We start from the raw sequence: 23,833 nt of genomic DNA on the forward strand, positions 1-23,833 counted from the left end.
GAGACTATTAAACATATATTATTACTTTATTCAGAACATACATAAACTGTTTGAAAATCTGCATTAATGAAAGGATTGTTCATGCTGTATTCCAGTTACAGTGGATAGCATTTCCTTTGGCATCTGCCTTTTCCTCTTTTTGAATCCTACCCATTTTGTTGTAAAATTGATTAAAGATGATGATGATGATGTTAACTGTTCAGAGAACAGTGCACACCAACGCCAGCACCAGTACAGTTCATAAATTATAAACTAACCATTGTCCAATATTGTTGGTGGAGGTAATTAATTCTATGGTCTTTGCCCACGTATACACTCACAGAGATGGCACACCTCTGCTGACAGCAGTAAAATCTGTTGTTTATTCCTGCATCCAGATTCAGATCCTTCTCAAAATCTAAGCAGCTCTTCCCCACCCAGTGCACACCTGTCCACCAGATTTCATTGAATCCATCCATCCATCATCCAATTCCACGTTGCACCATGAGGAGCATAGAAGCCCGGGGCTAGGCAATTTGGTCCTGACATTTAAGATGAGAGTGACTAGCCTCACTCATCCCTGAGTGGCATTATATGAGCAATAACCCCAACCACCCCTTGGATATAAACCTTCACCGGCTCAATCCGATTGGAGCGCTGTAATTACCCGTTAAACCACCAGGCGCCATAATTTGGTTATATGGTTACCACCCAGCATAGTAAATGGTTTCCTGGTGTACAGGAAACCATTTGGCTTGTCACTCAGTGTAGAGTTACCCACAGGCAGAAGGAAGAGGAAAGAATGAAGGAAAGAAAGACAAAAGAGGGAGTGTAAAGTCATCCGTAGGCGAAGGATGAGGAAAGAATGAAGTAAAGAAAGACAGAAGAGGAAGGAAGGAACAGAAAGAGGAGAGGAAAGGGCAGACATCCGAGAGTAGCACTACATCAAGTGAGTGGATGGTGAGTGCCCCCACCATCTGATGATAACTTTTTGAGATATCTTGTACACAAACAGCCGAATAGACAGACAGGCAAACACAAGTGAATATGCAACCTTCTCCACTGTCTTTGGCGGAGGTGGTAATAATAAAAGTACAGGTAATAATAATAATAATAATAATAATAATGATGATGATGATGATGATGTCATTCATGTTGCTATGGATGAAGATGATGACAGTGATTGTGTGTTATCTCCCCACCAGGCGATCTACAGCTACACAAGTGACAGCCGTGGGTCTTGCTACGTGTTTGAGGGTGACAAGAGTGTGGTGGGATGGTTTAGGGGATACCTCCTGGTGGCTGCTAGTGAAAGAGGCACCATAGCTCATGGGTGAGACATTATTTGTATGTCTATTATTTGAAATTGACTCATGATTAACCCATTCAGTCAAGTGATGTATTTGTATTGTATTCTTACCACCTGAAGATGTTTCTATTCAGTTAAGGAAGATCACTTGTATTGGAGGGGTTATTGAAGGCAGTAGAGGTAGATAATTTGCCCATTTGAAAAAGTCTACCCAGAGCTTAATTGTATTGTCAGTGTGGTAGAAAGAATAAACAGAACAGATGTGATGTTAGTAAAGGTGTCAGATGTTGGGGTGATACATGTTTGTGAATGACAGTATTGTGATGGGATGGTTCAGGGGACAAGAGGTGCCATGGCTAACGAGTGAGAGCACATTTGTTTGTGTGTCCAGTGATTCACATGACTTCATCTCAGTATCAGGACCAGATTTCAGGAGAGAGAGAGAAGGTGGCTATAATTTTGAAGCATATGTACCGTGGGGGTCAAAAGTTTGCCAAATATTTCATATGTGCTACTTCTCATATTCTTCATGTGGTTAATATTCCTATGCTGAGAGAGGCTTGGTATGTGTCTCAGCCCACAGATGAGTTTCTTTGAAATGATATGTCAGGTAGGAAAGTCACAGACATGCTTTAAGTGTGACATAGACACAGTGAAACAACAGGCAAAAATTTTAACCCAGACTTTATTTTTGTGGACATCATCTATATAGCAGAGAGGAATATTACTGTATTTTCATAGTGCTTGATTTTTTATAAGTAATTATTAGCCAGGTTCTTGATTTACCAACATCAGTCACAGACATATTCTGTAATCTCTCCCCATGCATGTAAGAACACATGTAGTTCTGAGTAGGTTGGCCTGTCAGCTTTTCTTTTGCTTCATCCATCTTCCCTATGTTGTAATGGGGTAGTAAACCACATTATTTGGATGCCAGTTAATATGGATCACATTGTACTCAAATGCAAATGCTCACGAGCTTATCCATTCACTCTCTGTTAATAAGCATTAAGCATGGCCCACCAGAAACTACTGCCAGTACCTCCAAACCTGGTAGCTTTCAGTGTACCAAGCAGGCTTCATTTGTTGACTTATGAAGAAAGTGAAAATTTATGCAGAGAAATGTCAAATCAAGCTCTCTTTTGTTATACATAGTGATAAATTGCATGTATCTTTGAAGAAGTTACTGAATATGCTGCTGCTGCCTGAGTATGCTGCATATTGATGTAACTCTGTTGCAGTATCCCTTTCACTCACTTTCCATGAGTATCTTTGGTACCCTGTTTTTGAGCTGTTTCCAGCACAGGTTCACAGAATAGATCATCACATTATACACATTCTGGTTAAATTTAATGTCACAATAGAAACAGAAATAAACAGATAATGTGTTCTTCTCGACCACAGGGGCACAGAACGCTCCATCACCATCTATGATCTGACAAACAAGCTTGTGGCCCTGAGTACCAAGGTGCGTGGGCTGGCTGGAGTGGTGGGGGAGTGGGGTGGCCTGTACCTCATCACATCCCATCCTGCACCAGCACTCATCCATCTGGCCGAGAAGGACCTACATACCAAGTTTCAGCTGCTGTTTAGGAAGAACCAGTTTGATACTGCTATAAGGTGAGGGGAGAGAGAGGGGGAGGGGTACTGGAGAGTGAGAGAAAAAAAGGATGAGAAGAGATGGGGGCAGGGGAATGAGTCCAAAAGAAAGAACAGAGGGGAAATACTGTATTGTGTTTACCAGTACATATAGTATCAGAAAGGACAAAAATTCCATGCGTTTTCTTGGTTATATATGGTGTTACCTTACACTTGGCAGTGTTATGATCCCCAAAGTACTGAATAGAACTGAAGCTTAGACTTTGCAGAGAGAACAAATTAATAGTGAGAAAAGCAAAAATGAGTTATCTAAGTCATGTGAAAAATGGAGAGAAAGACAAATGAGAAAGCTTGGCAGTGCGTGTTTTGTAGATGTGAATATGTCTGAAAGGTCTAGAAGGAGCATTCTTAGATGGTTTGGCCATGTGGAAGAAATGAAAAAAGATTAATTAGGAAAGTGTGTCAATGTGAATGTGCTGGAAAGTGTTAGAAGGAGCATTCTTAGATGGTTTGGCCATGTGGAAAAAATGAAGAAAAATTGATTAGGAAGGTGTAAGTGTGTGAGGTGGAGGAAGAGATGGGGAGAGGGGAAATGAGGATGAGATAGAGATGGAGTGGAGAGGTAAGTATGGGTTGGAGAGAAGGCTGTCAGATGGTGGAGGACAGGGCAGTGTGGAGGTGATTTTTCATGGCCTACTAACTTCCAGCCTTGCCAAGACTCAGTGCTGTGACCCCGAGGAGGTTGCCGAAATCCTGCGTCAGTATGGTGACTGGTTATACTCAAAGGGCAACCATGCAGCTGCCATGGACCAGTACCTTAGCACACTGCCACACCTTGAGCCTTCGTATGTCATCAGGAAGGTGAGAGAGAGAGAGCTAATAAGTTGTAGTGTGTGGAAAGAATAATGAAAATAATGAAAAGGCAGAATGAAAGTCCAAGAATTGTATTAATAAGTACAGTATTGGTGTACTGTACTATATTGTCGTTCACTGCTATCTCAAAAATTAATAATTTATCATCATTATCATCAACCAGAGCCAATTTCCTTTGTTCAAAGGGGTGGGATGATAGAGACTTTAAATGAAGAGACATAATTAAGGAAAATGGGAAGCTCCTGGTACAACTCTTGTGCACCCCTGTGCAGTAGGTGGTGCAAGGCTACTTGCAATGCAAGTACAGTACTGGGGACTATGCTGTTGATAATGACGAAGATGAAAATGATGATGATGATGTTAATGAAGAGATTAGTGACATACCGGTAAGTCGGGTAAGAGTCATTATTAGGTGATCGAGACTGATGCATGCAAGCATGTTAGGGCCTTTATAAACGATACTGTGCAAAATGGTACGAGTGATTTGAAGTGATGATAATGAAGATGACAGGTAACAGTGACACACATCTCATTTTGTTTCAGTACCTGGACACACAACACATCCACCTTCTGACAAGCTACCTTGAGGGTCTTCACCGTGGAGGCTGGGCCAGCTCTGACCACACCTCACTGCTGCTGAACTGTTATACCCGCCTCAGGGACACCACACAGCTGCACCAGTTTATTACGGTAGGATGTGTTTTCTATGAGAGAGACGAGATGTGAGTTGGAGAGAGGGCAGCTTGGTGGTGGAGGACAGGGTGACATGGAGGCAGTTCATTTGCTGCCACCCCTTCCAGGATTAACCTTTTAAGTTTGGGGATGCCGTTTTATTTTCTGACAGTTATGTTCAGTGTAGGATAGACTTTTCAGCCTGGAAGGGTTGGATACAAGCTTAATAAATCTCATAATTACAGGATTTGTTTCCTAAGTAGAATAATATTGTCTGGTAGAGTCAAGTGTAAACTAAAGAAGACATCACCCTGGATTTGAGGGGTTAAGGCATCTAGCTTTAGGCACATAGAATATTCTGCAGTTAAGTTTAGTGGAGTGGAAGAAGGTTGTTGCTTTACCATTTGTACCGAATGTTAGGGGACTGTAGGGAGTGTGAGATTTATCTTATAATAAAAATGCTTTGTGTTGTAGGAAAAGTATATGGAAGAACAGTCTTACACCACTTCCATTTACATTTCCTCACATTCTTTTTTCCCTCACACCCTATTTCCTTTCTTCTGTACATGCACCACCACACTACCTCCTCTCCCTCTCCCCATTTTTCTCACTTCCTGTGACTTCTCTCTGTCCTTATCCCTCTCACTCCCCATCTCACTTCTTCCTTCTTCCACCCTTTCATGCTGATCTCTTTCTCCATTCCCCTGCAGAACAAGGGTGGAAGTGTGGACTGTGATGTGGAGGCTGGGGTGCGTGTATGCCGGGCTGCAGGCTACCTGGACCACGCCCTCACCCTTTCTGCCTCACATGGCCTTCATTCACACCACCTCGCTATACTCACACAGGATAAACAAGACTACTCTGCTGCTCTTAGGTAGGCATTGTGAGGGGGTTCCTGGAGTATGTTTTATTGTCTTTTCATCACTAATTGGAGTTAAGGTGAGTAGGATGCATCATGTCCCTTCCTGTATGTCATATCTGTCCCCCACTCCTAGTTACACCCCCTAATTTTGCTTGTATAGGCAGGCTTCATGTTTTGAGCAGTGGGACGGAGTTGTGTTTGTTTATATTCACCTGGAGGGACTTCTTCATAGGAGACCTAACATGGAGTCTTAGTAACTAGATTAATACGGAACAAAGTGCCTGGGTTTAAAGATACTGCTTGAAATCTGAAGTTTGTCTATAGATACAGAACTGGGGGGACTGCACGTTTCAGTTTTGAACCTGGTATGATCTGTCTGGGGCTTGGACGGTGCCATGGGTGAAATATCAGACCACCAGAAATGAGGTACGATTAAGCCTTTCAGCCTAAGGATCTCATTGACTATATAATTTGTTCATAGTTGCTCCCAGATGATTTTATTCACTGTAGGAGAACACCCTAATAGTGAAGGGGTTGATGAAGATTGTATTTAATCCGTGCACTTCAGGTAGTCTGTCTCCTAAGCAGAATAAAATAATCTAAGTAGGAAGCATCAGATATAAAAGACACTTTCAGAACTGGTAGCTCTTTGGCTGCTGTGTATGGGTAAACATGCACACGTACACGCTAAAAAAAATGTTCTACACTGGAATATATGGGTGTATTCCATATCCTCCATGTGATTTTATGATTGTTGGGTAATTGATGTTCTCCAAGAATTAGCAGCCAAAGTATTAAGATATATGGGACTCAGCAAGCCACCACTTCTCCATTACATATCCCCTCTCCCTCTCACAGATACATTGCAACCTTGGACCTAGAGGATGCCAAAGAAAACATTCTGCGATATGGTTCAGTCTTATTGAACCATGCACCAGAGGAAACAACAAATCTACTAGTACACCTCTGCACTGATTACAAACCCACAAACAGCCCTGTCATTAAGGAGGTGGGTGGCAGTTGTGGTGGTTGGATGGTTGTATTAGCAGAATTGGTAGTTGTGGTTGTTGTTGTTTCAGTTTTGGTGGTGGTTGTGGTATAGTCCTTTGTGTGATAGGCCCTTTTCCATCAAATGAAAATAAACTGACTGTAGTATGAGATTACCTGTTACCCTTTACTGTTTAAGCTTAACCATCAGGTCCACAGTGCTCACTAGATGGTTACATTAATCCTGATGAGCTGCAGTATTTGAGTGCTGTATTTTCCTATTAGTGCTTCTTTCTGAGCCGAAAGAGATCAGTGGGATTTGCTGTTGCTGTTTAGTCTTCACCATCATGTCCCCAGGGTTCACTGGACGGTTACCTAAGCCCTGATGAGCCCCAGTGTGCAGACCCCGAGGAGTTTGAGTACCTGGTGTGTGGGCAGGGTGAGCACTGTGTGGCCTTCCTGGAGCGGGTTTGGACACACACTGGCACACTCTCACCACGCCTCCTTACTGCCCTCCTGGCTGAGTACCTACACCTATACTGCCTTGCCCCTGAAGGTCTGTATGCTTATTTCACTGTAATTTATCTCACCCTGCACTGTCGTACTATACAGGATGACCTGTAAATAGCGCTTCACAAGAAATATGTCAAGTGATGCCTTGTGCAGTGTGTGGATGGCTGAATATGCTGGTGTGGATGTGAGTGTGGCAGTGGGAGTAGGAAATGAATAGATGATGCAGGATAGACATTGATAATGCTGACTGCAACATGCAAGAAATCACCCAGCAGAGTGGAAGAAGAATGTTATATATGGGCAACCATGTATGTTTCCTTACTTTTTGTGCAGTATAGTACCGTATTGCGTTAGTACTGTGCCTTACCATATTGTATTGTTTCCCAGCAGGCGTACCATAATGCTGATTACATTTTTTCTCGCACTCTCTCTTTCTCCAGCCTAACGATAGCAGTGAACTAAATGGTCAGACCTCATCACTTGGACCGTAAGGTCTCTCTATATGTGCACTTATGCATACATGCACACTTTCCACGCCTCATGTTTTTTCTCATTATTATTTCTTTTTTTTTTTTAATTCTCTCTTCTCTTCTTTACTCACATTTTCCCTTCCTTTCTCTTCTCTTTCCTTTTCTCTTTTCTCTTCTCCTGTCTTCTGTCTCACATCTGTCGCATCATATTTCACAGGTCAGGAGCAGACAGCACTGGGTGAAAGGATCATGGAGGTGCTACGTAGTTCTGACCACCAGTACTCCCGCCACCATGCACTCCTCCTCTGTGACAAGCACCAGTTCCATCAGGGCAAGTTGCTGCTTTGGGAACAGGCTGGAATGTAAGTGTGGTATTGAAGTTATGTTCTTTTACTCTCTATCTATTGCCAGACATGTTAATCTCATAAGGGACGGCCACAAACAGATCACCTCCATGTCGCCCTGTCCCCAGCCATTTCACTGCCCTGCTCCCAGCTCACACCCCTCTCTCTCATATACCTCTCTCTTGGCCTAAAATTGCCATCTCTCCAACCTGAATGCAGAGCTGTAACAATCAATATACTGTTTTGACTGTCACATGGCCTAAAATTGCAATCTCTCCAACTTGAATGTGGTGTTGTAACAATTGATATACTCTTCTGACTCTAACTTGTCCTAAACTTGTCATCTCTCCAACTTGAATGTGGAGTTTTAACAATCAATATATTCTTTTTACTTTATCATGGCCTAAACTTGTCATCTCTCCATCTTCACTGTGAGTTGTAACATTACACTAGAATATTAGGCTAGTCAAGAAGTGCTGAGGTAGGGATGTAGTGCTGTAGCATTGTCTTTATTTATTTATTGGTTTATTTATTTTTTAATTTATTTATTGCCGCTCAACCACACGTAATTAGCTACGGTACATCATCATCATCATCATCGTCATCGTCATCCAGACCTCCTTTTCCACCCTAGTGTAAGGTGAAATAGGCTCCAGAGTGCCAGAAAAAAATTTACACTGAGATACTAACCAAAGTTTGCCCATGGACAGAAATCTAGGCCATGTTAAGGTGACAGTACTATAGGAAGACATGCTGGAATGTGGATGAATGAAGGGGAGAGTGCTGTACAAACAATCTCCAGTGGATGTCAGGGATGTTTTCCAGTTGCCACAACTTTTTGCCAAAATCTGGTGCTGTGAATTGGAGAAATTTGAGGAAAGGTGGATACTGAGAGTGGTGAATGGGAGAACGCTGTTGATGTGTGCCTCTCATGTCTGCCTCACCTCCTTCTCATGCATTTCTCATCATGATCAGTGTGTGTATCTCCGTTCCACCCAGTACGGTAGGTTGAGGAGAGACGCTTGAGTGGAATGGTGAGCGAGGTGAATGGTAGAGTGTGGTGGTTATTTATCACTCTCCTCCTCCTCTTATCACAACCTCTCTTCCCTGTCTTCTCCACTTCTCCTCCATACCTCTCAGTCCTCATACTTATTATCCCTTCATGCCTGATTGGAATGGTGAGCGAGGTGAATGGTAGACTGTAGTGGTTATTTATCACTCTCCTCCCTCTCGTATCACTACCTCTCTTCCCTCTCTTATCACTACCTCACTTCCCTCTCTTCTCTCCTCCTCCTCCTTACCTCTTAATCCTCATACTTATTATCCCTTCTTGCCCACAGGTTAGAGGAAATGGTGGAGTAGTTCTGAGAGCGTGGTGACTGGGAAAGTGAAGTTGATGTGTGTATGCTTAAGTCCCTATTTGTGCTCCCTCTTCCTCTCATCTCTGCCTCTCCTCCTTACTTCTGTCTCGCTTCCCGTTTTCCTCCCCACAGGCTGGAAGAGATGGTAGAGAGGTAATGATGTGCAGTGAGTGGGATAGTGCAGTGGGTATTTACACTCTCCTCTCTCTCGTCTCTGTTTGTCCCCTCTCTTCTGTACCTCTCCTCCCTCACACCTTCTAATCCTCTCTCTTATCTCCCTCCCCACAGGTTTGAGGAGATGGTGGAGTGGTATGGAGAGCGTGGTGAGTGGGAGAATGCGGTTGGTGTCTGTACGCGTAAGTCCCCAACCGTGCCTCGCTTGTGGTGTGTCCTGCTGCGTCAACTGGCCTCACCATCAGCCCCGCAGCCCCCAGACCCATACCACCTCACCACATGCCTCTCAAACATCAGTGAGTCATGCTTTAACCCCTTCAAGCTATCTATCTATCTATCTGTCTATTGCCAGATAGCTTAATCCCATAAAGGGTGGCCACAAACAAATTGCCTCCATCTTTCCCTGTCCCCTGCCATTTCACTGCCCTGCTCCCAGCTCACACCCCCCTTCAAGCTGATTATGCATATTTTATTTTCTCATTACTTTCTGCAGACCATTATACTCAGCTGGGGAGAGTTTTTTTAATTGGAGGCTATGATTTAGTATTCAGTAATCCCTTTAATGGGCGAGGTCTTTCCTGGGCTGAAGTAAATGGCATGTAAATAGCAAGAAAAAATAGAACAAGGCATCTTGGGTGAATGTTCTTATGTTTTCTTCTCATTCTCGTGCACCTTTGACTATATCATCCTTCTGTTTGTTCTCTGGTCTATTTTACTAATCTGTTACAGTATTTTTTTTTTCTTTTTTAGTATTATCTTCATCATCATGAAAGTGGAATTATTTTTGGATCAGAACTGAGAATGCCAAAGGTGTGAATGATGTGTGCATGGATGTATCATTTAAGACATATTTCACTGGATGCATCACAGAGGGATTACAATATGATTGGATTGTGTTACCATATTTGCCATATATAAACCAGTAAATTTCATAAAATATATGTAATTTAATTATGTGACACAAGACATCTGTGTCATGCACAGGTGGGTGTGTGAGGAGGATTGCAAGTTAATTGCAGTCAGTGTCATAATGTATCAGAGAGCAGTCTTGTTATGGGCGAGAAGCCAGATAAACATACATATAGATCAGTAGCTCCAGTATATGCTCTAAAATTTGTGGAAACCCAGTCTACAGCCTCTCAGATCTTGCATGTCATTTCATTTGCTTCTGAACCCAGCACAAAATAACAAGTATTACCACAAGCACAAATCTCATCACCTTTTGCAATAATCTATCTATCTATAGCCCGACGCCCTAATCCCGCAAAGGGTGGCCGCAGACAAAACGCCTCCAAGTCACTCTGTCACCCACCATTTGACTCCCCTCCCCCCAACTCACCCCCCCCTCCCTCATATACCTCTCAACTCCGTCCCTCCACCTCATCCTCGGTCTACCCCTCCCTCTCCCTCCCTCCACCTCACCTACATACACCCTCTTAGTCAGTCTTTCATTCTCCATTCTCTCCACATGTCCAAACCACCTCAGTGTATTTCTCCTAATCTTTTCAACCACATCCACATCTACCCCACAACGTTCCTTCACTTCTTCATTCGTCAACCTGTCCCTCCACGTCACTCCACATGCTCCTCTCAAGTAACTCATTTCCACTGCTCTCACTCTTGACTTGTTCCCCTCTTGCAATGCCCACGCCTCGCTTCCATACGTCAGGGTAGGGATCACAATACCATCATGCAGTGACTTCTTAACTTCCATACTCACCTCCCTATTTCTCATCACTGCTTTCAGTGTACCAACAACCTTTCTTCCCTGCTGTACCCTTTCACGTACTTCATCCCCCAAAGTTCCATCCTTACTCATCACACTACCCAAGTACTTGAATGCACTCACATTCTCCATATCCTCTCCATCCAACCTCACTGCACACTCTGTGACTTCATTCCTCTCAAACACCATAACTTTACTTTTGTTTACATTAACTTTCAGCTTCCTCCTCCTACACACTGTCCCAAATTCATTCACCAAACCTTGCAACTCCCATTCATCTTCACTCAACAATACTGTATCATCAGCAAACAGCAACACCGGAAGCTTCCAAATCTCACCCTCATTCATTAGGGCCACCCCCACATCCACTGCCCTACCTTGTACCTCCTTTACAACCCCATCCATATATATATTAAACAGCCATGGAGACATTACACACCCCTGTTTCAGTCCCACATTGAGATCAAAGAACTCACTCAGCTCACCATCTACTCGCACCGTAGCCCTAGCTCCCTCGTACATACTCTTCACAGCACTCAACAATTTCCCCTCCACTCCATATATTATTAATACCTTCCACATACCTTGCCTATCTATTCTGTCATAAGCTTTCTCCAAGTCCATGAAGGCAGCATACACTTTCCTTCCCTTCTCTAGATACTTCTGCACTAAACATCTTAGAACAAATATCTGATCTACACACCCCTTTCCCTTCCTAAATCCCCCTTGTTCTTCTCCAACTAGCTCCTCTGTCATATGCCTAACCCTATCAATGAGTATTCTACCATATATTTTACCAGTCACACTAAGAAGGCAAATACCCCTATGGTTACCACATACTTCTCTCTCCCCTTTTCCTTTGTACAGAGGAACAATTATACCTGATTTCCAGTCCTCTGGAACCCTTCCCTCTTCCCAAGCCAATCTACACAACTTCCATATCCACTCCACAACAATCTCACCCCCATACCTAAGCATTTCACCACACACTCCATCAATTCCTGGGGCCTTTCCCAGCTTAATCTTCTTCATCGCTTCCACTACTTCCGACCTACTGATCTCTTCCTCCCTCCTCTCATCTCTTCTTCTCCCAGCCATTCCCCAACCACTTATACTCACACTGCTCTCACTCTCTACATTCAACAAATCCTCAAAGTGCTCCTTCCATCTCCTCAATTTCTCTCCCTTCTCCACTAACAATCTATTATTCCTATCTTTCACTCCCCTACTATTTCCCCTTTTGCACTGCCTTACTTTCTTTACCTCCATCCAAAACATATTTATACAGACATGGTTCCAGAAGACTAGCAATACAGCCATCAGTGCATGGAGACAGAAATGCAGCCAAGAATTTCAAATATTATTAATCTTAGATATTTTTTCTCAACAGCTGTACTGAAGTTGTTGTATGATGGCCTTAATAGTAGTGCTGTAAGAGGAATCATGGAGTCATTCTGAGTGATTAATTCATTTTTTCGTTCACCAGGATTAATCTTGTTAAATTATCTGAATGTACTGCATTTCTATCACTGGTGTTGCAGAAGAGAAGAATTTAATGCCGGCATTGGAGGTAGTTGAGGTGCTGTCCGGATCACCACACATGACCCTGGGTGACGTGCGTGAGTACCTGTTGGGTGTGGTGGGGTCCCATACTGCCTCCCTGGCTGCTGAGACCTCCAGGACACAGCAGTACATGCAGCACACAGCCACCATGAAGGACAAGATCACACACCTGCGCACCAGGTTGGGATTTGGAGTTGTGATGAGGTAGTGGCTAGAAAATTTGGTGCAATATATAAAGAGGAAGTTGTTGAGGGAGAGTGGGTTGGGGTGGAAGTGTTGTGATTCAGATTGAGGGTGAAGTAAGTGACACAAAGTGCAGGAACCTATGAGTTAAGTGAGTTCCTGCTGGATGTGGTGGGGTCCCATGCTACCTCCCTGGCTGCCAAGACCTCTAGGATACGGCAGTACATACAACACACAGTCACCATGGAGGACAAGTCACCCATGTACACACAAGGACTGGGTTTAAGAGTTATGGTCAGTGGTGTAACTAATGGGGAGCTCGGATCACACATTTGAAATTTTGGATCACAGTACAAGTATTTAATACAGACTTATGTTCACTGTGTTGTATCGTATTCAGCTCCCTCCCTTCCCTAAAATAAATTACAGATTGGCCTCTGTTTGATATCCCCATATGTGGAGACCTTGCTACACAACTGACTGAGATTTAAGAAGTGAATCCAGTACAGTAAAAACCCTTCAACCCAACTACCAATTCTCTGAATTTTTCAAGGCAAATTTTTAATATTTTTTCTGGTCTTTTTCTGAAATTTTCTGGGCTTTATCTAAGGATTTATCTGGCTTGAACTTGCTTTTTGACTTGGATGTACCTGCCTGCAGCTATTCATCTACAGTTCTATACATTTCCAGTGGGTAAAACAATAACCCATATCAATTTAGTGTTTATGTAGTGATCATGTACAATCTTTTAATGTCTTCAGAGGTCCTCCCTCCCAATAGTCCAAAAAAAACGGTAGTCCAAAAGACCCTCGATCCCCTGCCATTCGGCGTACAGGATTTTTACTGTATTTAGTTGGAAAGGATTGGGGAGGGGGTAAGTGTCATCAGTGCTTTAGGGAGAAATGTGTTTTACCAGGATTCTCTAATATTGTTGATACTCCTGTGTGTGGGCGGCAGAGGTAAGTAAATAAAACAGTACCATATATAAGCTGATCATGACTAGGGTTTTTTCTTTCTTTCTTTCTTTCTCTTTCAGCTACTACATGGATTTGTAGATAAATTTTCTTAGTAGTCTATGGGCAGGCAGGTAAAATTTCTTCCTGATAATTACAGTTCTTTAAGGTAGTCCACATTGATTTATGTGTGGCAAGTCAGTTTTCCAAGAATACGATATACTCTGAGCTGACAAATATATGTGAACGATGCATATTTTTCCTGACATGTCTAATAGTGCCATCATCTAATCCTATGTAATGTGTGTGTTTGTGCTTTTGCAGTGCAACACAGTTCACAGCAACCAAGTGCAACATCTGCAACAATGAGCTGGAGTTGCCATCAGTTCACTTCCTCTGCCAACACTCCTTCCACCATCAGTAAGTTTAATTAGCTTTCATTAACTTAGAATGAATAACCAGTAATCATCAATGGAGGTAGAATTTTGTTTTGTAATATGTGTAATGAGAGAGACTGACGAGGAGAGTGTATAGGAGTGATGTAGAGGGGTAGAGAGGGAGGGGAAGGCCAAGGATGAGATGGAGGGATGGAGTGGAGAGGTAAATGAGAGAGGGGGGTGTGAGCTGGGAGCAGGGCAGTGAAATGGAAGGGGACAGGACGACATGGAGGCGATTTGTTTGTGACCATACCTTACGAGATTAAGGCGTCTAGCAATAGATACATAGAGAGGTAGAAGTATAGTAGTTGTATAAATGGATGGGTGAAATATGATACAGGTGTTCACTAGTTCCAAAGAGTATCATGCAAGAAGAATGTGATGGTGTCCTAAATTATCAGTGTAGCTTGTGCTTTCCCAGGGAGTTTAGTCTGTTATTGAATGAATATTTATGTGATTGCAGTACTGACAATGAAATACAGTATCACATGCAAATGACATAATGTATCATCATGAAAGCGGGGTTACCCATATAAGGTGAAAGCATTGGGCATTTTGCAAAACTAGTCATTGCCTGTAGTGTCAGACTGTTCTTGTGTGAAGTGAGAATGGGGAGGGAGTGGGGCTTCCTTCTTTTTTTCCTCTGGTTCATGTCCTCAGTCAGATCATAGTGCAGTAGATAAGGGAAACACCGTGCATTACTGACATGTACCACTTTGTCTCATTACAGCTGTTTTGAGAGCTACAGTGAGAGTGATGCTGAGTGTCCTGTGTGTCTGCCAGAGAACAGAAAGATGCTTGAGGTCATCCAAGCTCAGGTTAGTGTCATTACTGTCAGCTAGAGTTGGTTATTGACAGCCTGGTGGTGTAGTGGTTAGAATACCCAAGGTGGAGTAACAGCCTCACTAGCATGTAAGGTTTTGATTTCCAGGAGGTGACTGAGGACTTTTTCTCTCATGTAATGCCATCAGAGTAAGTGTTGGGTCATCTACTCTTCATTTTAGTGGACTACAGTAGCCTAGCCTCTGACCCCTACTACACTTCTAAAAGGTATAATATGGGATTGGCTGTTGTATTTATTTTACGTCAATTTATAGTAGTATCATTTTTCCATCAGTATTGTTTATTGCTGTTGTTGTCTACATTTTTTTTAAGAATGTCATTACTGTAACTTCTGCCCTTCTTATCATTTTTGTTGTAGTCGTCATTCTTGTCACAGTTAGGATCACTGTTATTGTTTTGATTACTGTAATTGTCATGAATAGTAGTGTTATCATCATCATCATCACCATCATCATCATCATCAATGGTATTTGCATTATAGGGGGTGAACTATACTCAGTACTTTTTATCAAGGCAGAGATGCACTTGACAAGTTGGTGGTGATTGGCTGAGTGCAACATTACTTCACAATCTTTTTCCTCATTAGTATTATTAATTGATACTATACTCATCAGCATTATTAATTGATACCTTATATCTGAGGGAGAAATTTGGGTTAGTAAATAAGTTATTGGGACATGTTGCATTCAGCCAGCCATCACCATCATGTCAAGTGCATCTTCGCCTCGATAAAAAAAACTGAGTGTAGGTGCTGTAATTAGTAGATGACCAAGAGAAAATTGAAAATGTGTGAAGCTACCATAACCAACTGCAACATGAAGAGTTTCACTAGGACAGGAACAGCCTAGAGATGGTGGAGACAATATGGGAGTCAGCACCTGAGGTAAAGCATGAACTGGTGTAGAAAGCACTTTGTTAGAGTGAAGAATGGTGAAGCTGCAAATAGAAAAGATATGGTTCCAGAGATGGAAAGAAGTAAATATATGTAATAGGTAGGCCGATTCCCCTGTTGTACATCATTACGTTTCCCATAATATGAGTTTTTTGCTACTCATGGGGTGATTAAGGATGAGCCTTCATGTTGTGTACTGATGGTTGTGGATTAGCCACATTACCTTCACGCACTTTTTTATAGACACCTCTTGGTCCAGTTAGTTATGGAGCTCCAACCAGATGTTACCCATATTGGTCTACTCCCAAGGGTTTATTGCTTATGGAATGCCTGTCAGGGAAGAGCAACTAGTCACTTTAACCTAAAGTGTCTGGTCTGAGTAGTTCCAGCCCCCTACACTTCTGATGAAACGATACTGGATTGGATGGTAGATGGATAGATTGATAAATGTAGCCCACACCTGGAAAGAACACCAGTGATGCAAGTTTTATAGATTGGCAACTGTAGGATAAGTACCTGGGTAAGGAGTAACTCTTATACTGTACATTAAACTTGTTTGTAGACCTGAAAAAAGCAGTTAACAGAATCACAGGGAAAGTCCTGTAATGGTCTATAAGGAAATTGTTCATTGCAGTGTATGCAGGATTAGAAACTGTAGTGAGGGTGAAGGATGTTCTAAGGGAAGATTCTGAGCTAAAACTAGGTCTACTTGAGGAGTCAGTTTAGAGCAGACTTCTTTTACTTATGGTCCTTGAAAAGATGTTGAACCCTTATCACTAGAATTTACTGCCTAGCCTTATCATGAGAATTTACTGCCTAGCCCAATCATGAGAATTTACTGCCTAGCCTTATCATTAGAATTTACTGCCCAGCATTATCAGGAGAATTTACTGCCTAGCCTTATCACCAGAATTTACTGCCTTATCATGGGAACCCCAGAGCTGGCGTACCATGAGAACTCCCATATGCTGATAACCTGATGCCAGTGTGTGATACCCAGTGTGGTGTTGAGTTAGTGAGTGATTGTACGTATGATTTGATAGGAAGGACTCAGCAAGAGGCCTGAGGGTGAATATTTCAGGGACAAAGTCAGAGGTTAACTGTGCCTGTCAAGGGAATGAAAATGGATGATGGCCTGGTGTTGTCAGTGAAAAAGTTGCAGGTAGGGGTTCGGGACAGTGTAAATATTGCAGTCAGGAGGTATTTCTCTCTCTCTCTCTCTCTCTAAAAAAAAAATATCCATGCAGTCTCCCATCTTTATATTTTAAAATAGTCACTAATAACTTTCTATGAATGTATACGTCTGGTGTTTTTATTTGTACACTGTGAAGAGAAAACTGTGTAAGATATATAAAACATATTACCCATTTATAGAAATTGCTTTAGGAAAAATTGTGAACATAAACAATGTTTATTTTGGAACCATTGATTACATGGTTGAAGACTGGTAGGTAGTGGCAACCATCATCCATTCACTTGATGTAGTACTGCATACATCTTCCTTCATCTGTCATAATCCTTTTTCTTTGTCTGTACTCCTCTCTTGCTATTTCTCCCATCCATCATTTCACTTTTTATTACTCTTCTTTCCACTTCAGTTAGCTGTACACTGAGTGACAAGTGAAATGGTGTCCTGCAACCCAGAAGCCATTTACAGTGCTTTGTGTGTGTGGAGGGGGAGGGAAACTGGTATGGTGTGTGTGGAATATGATGTTGTTAGTTTCATTCTATGGTGTGGGGAATAAGGTGATGAGGATGAAGTAGATGATGCAACCTGCTTAAGTACCATACCATACAAGAGAATGTGCTATGTGCATAATTAAACTGGTGGGGAAGAATCAGTAGAGAGCCTCATAAGCAGGCAAAAAGTACCTGTTGAGATAATCTTAGACTTTTTGGTGACTGCATATGCTTGAACCACATGCTGCACTTAATTTCTTTGATTCCTTCAGTGCTGGAGAGCATTAATATTGTTCATAACTTTACAGAGAGAATGGAAAATGAGTGATTGACTAGAAGAGTGAATGTGAGTGAGGTAAAATGAGGGAGGGAAGAAGGAGATCAAATATAAGAAAGGACTGGAGTGGAGAGGTATATGATTGTGGGTGGTATGAATTAGAGTGAGAGCAGTCTGATGGATGGAGAGGACTGGCTGAATTGGAAGCGGTTTGTTAGTGTCCACTCTTTTCGAACTAAGGTGCCTGGTTATACATAGATATTTAGATGAATGGATAGATAGATAGTGATGATCATTTTGTAAAAAGATGTGTGGCTGAATCGGTAGAGAGGCGGCCTGCAGTCCTGATGGACCCAGGTTCGAATCCCGGCTGGGCCAGGGAACAGTTTAAGGATTTGAATTTCATAGAAGCAGACTTTCCTGATCTACCAGTTGACCCGCCGACATGTCATAAAATTACCCCCGCTAATACCAATACACCAGTCCTGTATGAGACAGCCCTAGCATGTATTCAATATGGACGGTGGGTGTTAGCGCCGAAGTGGTGACATGTGGAGGTGTATGAGGACTACTGGGCCTTGGGATAGGCTACTGCCCCCGAGATATAGGCCCTGAAGCCTTTGCCCAGAGTTGGACAAAAAAAAAAAAAAAATGTAAAAAGATGTGTGTTTTATCTCACTTACAGTACCTTTCCCAACAATGCAGGAAACTCACCGCAGCCAGCATGACCAGTTTCACGAACAACTGGAACGTTCATCAGACTCGTTTTCGGTGCTGGCAGATTACCTTGGTCGTGGGGTGTTTACCAGCCTCCGCACCCTCCATGCACTCTACCCCTCCCTCAACACCACCAAGGGTAAGCTGTGTACGAACCACACACTTGACTTAATGCACCGACACACTTTCATCTTGAAGTTGGCTCTCTGTTGCCTGTTTTTGTTTTTTCTTGGAGGGAACAACCTTGTGGGCTCCTGTCCTTTGGTTCCTTCTTTCTTACAAAATAAATAAATAGATAAATAAATAATATACAATGCAGCAGCAAGTTGTGACATAAGGACATAAAGCGCTTTCATCACTGTTCCCTCACACTGTATACTCCTAATCTTTACTTCTGTCACAGTGCAACTATATTGTAATTGTTTCACTTTAACTTGCTCTGGATTTTTGTCCTTTTGCGGCTTATTTCCCATAGCATCATTGCATAAAAAGACAGTGCTACTGCTTTGCATCATTTCCATAGCATTTCTTCATGACTAGCATCATATTCAGGTGTTATTCAATTGTTCCATCTCAGCATTCAAAACAGAGATAATTTTAGGCCATCTTAGAGTGAAACAAGTAGACACATTAACTTTGACCATATATTATTTCTTCCCAGACTCCTACAGCATAATGTCATATTAGGAACAGTATAATCCAGTTATGGTGTACTGTTTTAATTTGTGTCATGATGTTACACCCGTTTAGGATGAAGGAAAGATCAGCTTAAAAAGGCAGCACTACTGTAGAACCATTTTACTGTAACGTAAATTTTGCCATCTCTCCATCTTGACTACTGGGTTGTAACAAGAGATTAACACTAGAATATGATGCAACCATGAAGCAGTGCTGTGAGAAGGATATGGAGCCGTCCTGTTCTAACACTGCATTGTCTGAAATAAGCTGCAAAAGGAAAAAAAAAAGTCTGGACCAAGCTTAGGTAAAAGGACCATAGTGGGCAGTTTTGCTTGATACTTGGAGATAAAAATTGCAAAGACTTAGGTAATAGACAGAGATGTGGGTCATTGCACTAGGTACTTTTTTGGTGGGATTGCTCTACTTCTTTATGTTCCTTTTCTCTGTTTCTGGTCTACCCGTCCCATTCATGTAGTGGAAATAGATTGATGATGGTGCTGATGGAAATGGAGTTAGAATGATGATGATGATGAAGAGGAGGAGGAGGAGGAGGACAATGAAAAAACAATCTGTGGTGCTCGTGGGTGTAAGGTTGGTGATGATGATTAGGAAAAATAAAACAAGATGATGGTGACACTTACCGAAACAGTGTTGGGTGGTGGCAGTGGGGTTGACAGAAGAATGATCAGGATGATAATGGAAAAAAATATTAGGGTGATGATAATGGAAAAAAGGATTAGGAGAGTGATGATAATTTGTTGCAGTCAATGGCCATCAAAATTTCTTCATTTACGATGTCAATATTCTGCCTATCACTCTAGTCTTGTTCCATCGGCCAAGTAGCTGGGAAGAGAGGAGGGGAAAATAATTGTGGGGGTGTATGGGATGCCTGGTGCCTGGTGGTTTAGTGGGTTAGGGGATACCAGCTAAATGTAACCCATACAGTGTTTAAATTCAGGGGATTCTAGGATAGATTAATGATGGTGTTGTTTTAATGTGATGCCTGGTGGTCTAGTGGGGTAAGGCACTTGACTTTAATGTGGCCTTCAAAAGATTTATTACTCAGTTTAATGGCACTCAGGGGAAGGCAACTGGTCACTCATCTTAAACGTCTGGATTGAGTAGCGTAGCCCCAGACCTCAATACTATCACTGGGGCAGTAGTGGTTGAAGCAGTAGATAGATAAATAGGTAGGTACATAAATAGATAGAGATACTGTAGTGTTGGTATGGTACAGCATATGCACTCTGAACTTCACTCTGCAGTTGACACCCAGCATATGTTAACTATGCTTGTGGTAAGTTCAGCATAGTCTCTCATTTATTCACACACTTTAACTGAAATTATTTAAAAGTCAGCCTGCTACTGGAATGCTTGTGTTTATTCAGGGACTCCAGCTCTCCCAATATTCCACCACATCTGCCACTATGCTGCTCTCTACTGGCAAACTTTTTCATATTCCATAGCCCAGTTATTTTATTTATTTATTGGTGCGTTCAGATTTATTTGCTCATCTTAGGAAGGATCTGTTGTGTGAAGGGATTAGTTGCAGGTATATCTAACCCCTTCAGTTTTAAAAATCTATCCTAATATGATTAAAATTGTTGTCTGCTTGAAGTGTTTGAAACGAGAGAAGCTTTATATGTTTCTCTGACCCTAGGTAACAAATATACTTTAAATTTGAAGCAAAATTGATGGATATTAAGAGGACTTTTGGGTCTAATTGTTCTGTTGTGATGTTGTGCATGGTAGCACTTGTAAAAATATTTTGAGTAGCAATTTAATTAATTATGTGTTAATTTATTATTTTTTATTTATTTTTCCATCTTTAGAATTATGGAGTACATATAAAGTTAATACAGCTGTCATTCAGTGCCGTTTAAAAATTTTGTAATGCTTGGTCACTGGCGTGGATTGATGTGGGGAGTTCCCTGAAGTAACTCCAAACAAGCCAAGCCAAGCAAAATGAATGGAGATTTGACTTTTTTTTTTTTTTTTCTAGAGCAGTGTCATAAAAATTATATGAGGCAATCTGTGGAGGAAGTCCAAAGTGCCATACATCCAAAATTTGAATTCTGTCTTCTGTTTTCTTGATTTTAATGTTAGCACATTTGGTGTCTAAATGGCTCACTTGGTAAGCTGCTGTACTCACGCAGTTGCAAGCGCTGGTTCGAATCCCCGCATTTGACCCCCTGGGGGTAGGGGGGTTTCAAGAATACTCCCCCAGTATCCCTGCTTGTCGTACGAGGTGACTAAAAGGGTTGGTGGTGGGTTAGTGCCCCACCCCGTAAAAAGAACTAACTAAAAAAGCAAATAAAGCGCCTCGGACCCGGACGGACCATACGTTGACGACTAAGGAACGGACAAAGGACATTCTGAGAGTAGGAACGTGGAATGTGAGAGGAGTGAATGATGAAGTGAAAGAGAGAGAGATTGTCCAGGTGCTTGAGGATGCAAAAGTGGATATATGTGGATTGACTGAAACTAAATGGAAAGGTGAAAGGATGAGAGAATGGGAATACGGTGTAGGTATATGTGCGGGAGTCAGTGAGAATGAGAGGGCAAGAGAGGGAGTATGTCTGATGATAAGCAAGAAGTGGAAGGAGAATATAAGAGAGTATGGAACAGTGGGTGCAAGGATTGTATGGGTGAGGATGAAAGTAGGTATACAAGCATGGGCGATTGTATGTGTGTATGCTCCAACAGAGGATCGAGTGGCAAGAGTGAAAGATGAGTTTTGAAGTAGGAGTAGAAGCATGTATGGACAAGTTTGAGAGGAGCGAGAGAGTGATGTTGATTGGAGACATGAATGGCAAAGTCGGGAATGTACGAGTGGATGGAGTGGTTGGTCAGTGGGGTGTGCCAGCAGAAGTAGATGGGAATGGTAGTGCTTTGGTGGACATCTGTGCTGGTAAGGGGTTGGCAATAGCCAACACCTACTTTAGATCATAAGATGATCCACCGGTATACATGGAGAGTAATGAGGAGGATGGATGGTGAACTTGTTGAACGAAAGGCAATGATAGACTACGTGTGTGTGGATGAGCGAATGAGAAGACAAGTGTTGGATGCAAGGGTGTGGAGAGGGTGGGGGAATGGAGTCTCGGACCATCACTTAGTGATGGCCAAGGTAGAGCTGCAAAGAAAGTGGTTGAGGAGGCGAAGGGAAAACAGGAGGAAACATCTCCTGTGAGAAGAGTGTAGAAATTGCAATTTAGTGAGAATAGGACAGAGTATAAGAGCATAGTGGAAGAAAGATTGGGAAGGTATGAGCTAGAGCAGATGGAAGGGTGGAAGACATTATGTAAGATATTCACGGAAGAGATAAGCGCAGCGTGTGAGGTGGTTTGTGGAGTGAGGAGGAGATTTAAGGGTGTGCAAGGGACAGCATGGTGGAATGATGAGGTGAAGCAGGCTGTGGAACAAAAGAATAAGGCATATGGTGAATGGTTGGCGAGTAGAGGGAGGGGAGAAGATGAGAGAGAGAAGAGAGAGGTATATGTGAGCAGGAGAAGGGAGGTTAAGAGACTGGTGAAGGAGAGTAAGAAGAAAGTGGATGAAGAGTTTGGGAGGAATCTGAGTGTGAAATGGAGGGAGAGTAAGAAATTGTTTTGGAAGGAGGAAAAGAAAGTAAGGATGTGTGAAAGGGGAAATAGTAGGGGAGTGAAAGATAGGAATAATAGATTGTTGGTAGAGAAGAGAGAGAAATTGAGGAGATGGAAGGAGCACTTTGAGGATTTGTTGAATGTAGAGAGTGAGAGCAGTGTGAGTATAAGTGGTTGGGGAATGGCTGGGAGAAGAAGAGATGAGAGGAGGGAGGAAGAGATCAGTAGGTCGGAAGTAGTGGAAGCGATGAAGAAGATTAAGCTGGGAAAGGCCCCAGGAATTGATGGAGTATGTGGTGAAATGCTTAGGTATGGGGGTGAGATTGTTGCGGAGTGGATATGGAAGTTGTGTAGATTGGCTTGGGAAGAGGGAAGGGTTCCAGAGGACTGGAAATCAGGTATAATTGTTCCTCTGTACAAAGGAAAAGGGGAGAGAGAAGTATGTGGTAACCATAGGGGTATTTGCCTTCTTAGTGTGACTGGTAAAATATATGGTAGAATACTCATTGATAGGGTTAGGCATATGACAGAGGAGCTAGTTGGAGAAGAACAAGGGGAATTTAGGAAGGGAAAAGGGTGTGTAGATCAGATATTTGTTCTAAGATGTTTAGTGGAGAAGTATCTAGAGAAGGGAAGGAAAGTGTACGCTGCCTTCATGGACTTGGAGAAAGCTTATGACAGAATAGATAGGAAAGGTATGTGGAAGGTATTAAGAATATATGGAGTGGAGGGGAAATTGTTGAGTGCTGTGAAGAGTATGTACGAGGGAGCTAGGGCTACGGTGCGAGTGGATGGTGAGCTGAGTGAGTTCTTTGATCTCAATGTGGGACTGAAACAGGGGTGTGTAATGTCTCCATGGCTGTTTAATATATATATGGATGGGGTCGTAAGGAGGTACAAGGTAGGGCAGTGGATGTGGGGGTGGCCCTAATGAATGAGGGTGAGATTTGGAAGCTTCCGGTGTTGCTGTTTGCCGATGATACAGTATTGTTGAGTGAAGATGAATGGGAGTTGCAAGGTTTGGTGAATGAATTTGGGACAGTGTGTAGGAGGAGGAAGCTGAAAGTTAATGTAAACAAAAGTAAAGTTATGGTGTTTGAGAGGAATGAAGTCACAGAGTGTGCAGTGAGGTTGGA

General features: G+C 42.4%; 1 protein-coding gene across 1 annotated transcript in view; it reads left to right on the plus strand.

The window, feature by feature from the left end:
* Positions 1 to 23,833, plus strand: part of Vps11 (vacuolar protein sorting 11) — a 49,783-nt gene that overhangs the window by 14,131 nt on the left and 11,819 nt on the right. The window contains exons 7-19 of the mRNA XM_080273174.1: positions 1,185 to 1,312; positions 2,693 to 2,908; positions 3,595 to 3,748; positions 4,304 to 4,450; positions 5,143 to 5,306; positions 6,153 to 6,303; positions 6,639 to 6,837; positions 7,482 to 7,626; positions 9,258 to 9,439; positions 12,411 to 12,612; positions 13,893 to 13,988; positions 14,736 to 14,823; positions 18,403 to 18,553. Coding sequence (XP_080129300.1) covers positions 1,185 to 1,312; positions 2,693 to 2,908; positions 3,595 to 3,748; positions 4,304 to 4,450; positions 5,143 to 5,306; positions 6,153 to 6,303; positions 6,639 to 6,837; positions 7,482 to 7,626; positions 9,258 to 9,439; positions 12,411 to 12,612; positions 13,893 to 13,988; positions 14,736 to 14,823; positions 18,403 to 18,553 — 2,023 coding nt within the window. The remainder of the gene's footprint in view (positions 1 to 1,184; positions 1,313 to 2,692; positions 2,909 to 3,594; positions 3,749 to 4,303; positions 4,451 to 5,142; positions 5,307 to 6,152; positions 6,304 to 6,638; positions 6,838 to 7,481; positions 7,627 to 9,257; positions 9,440 to 12,410; positions 12,613 to 13,892; positions 13,989 to 14,735; positions 14,824 to 18,402; positions 18,554 to 23,833) is intronic.

The sequence above is a fragment of the Coenobita brevimanus genome, chromosome 53 (assembly GCF_032717465.1).
Source record: "Coenobita brevimanus isolate Jiangsu-jjx chromosome 53, ASM3271746v2, whole genome shotgun sequence".
Lineage (NCBI taxonomy): Eukaryota > Metazoa > Arthropoda > Malacostraca > Decapoda > Coenobitidae > Coenobita > Coenobita brevimanus.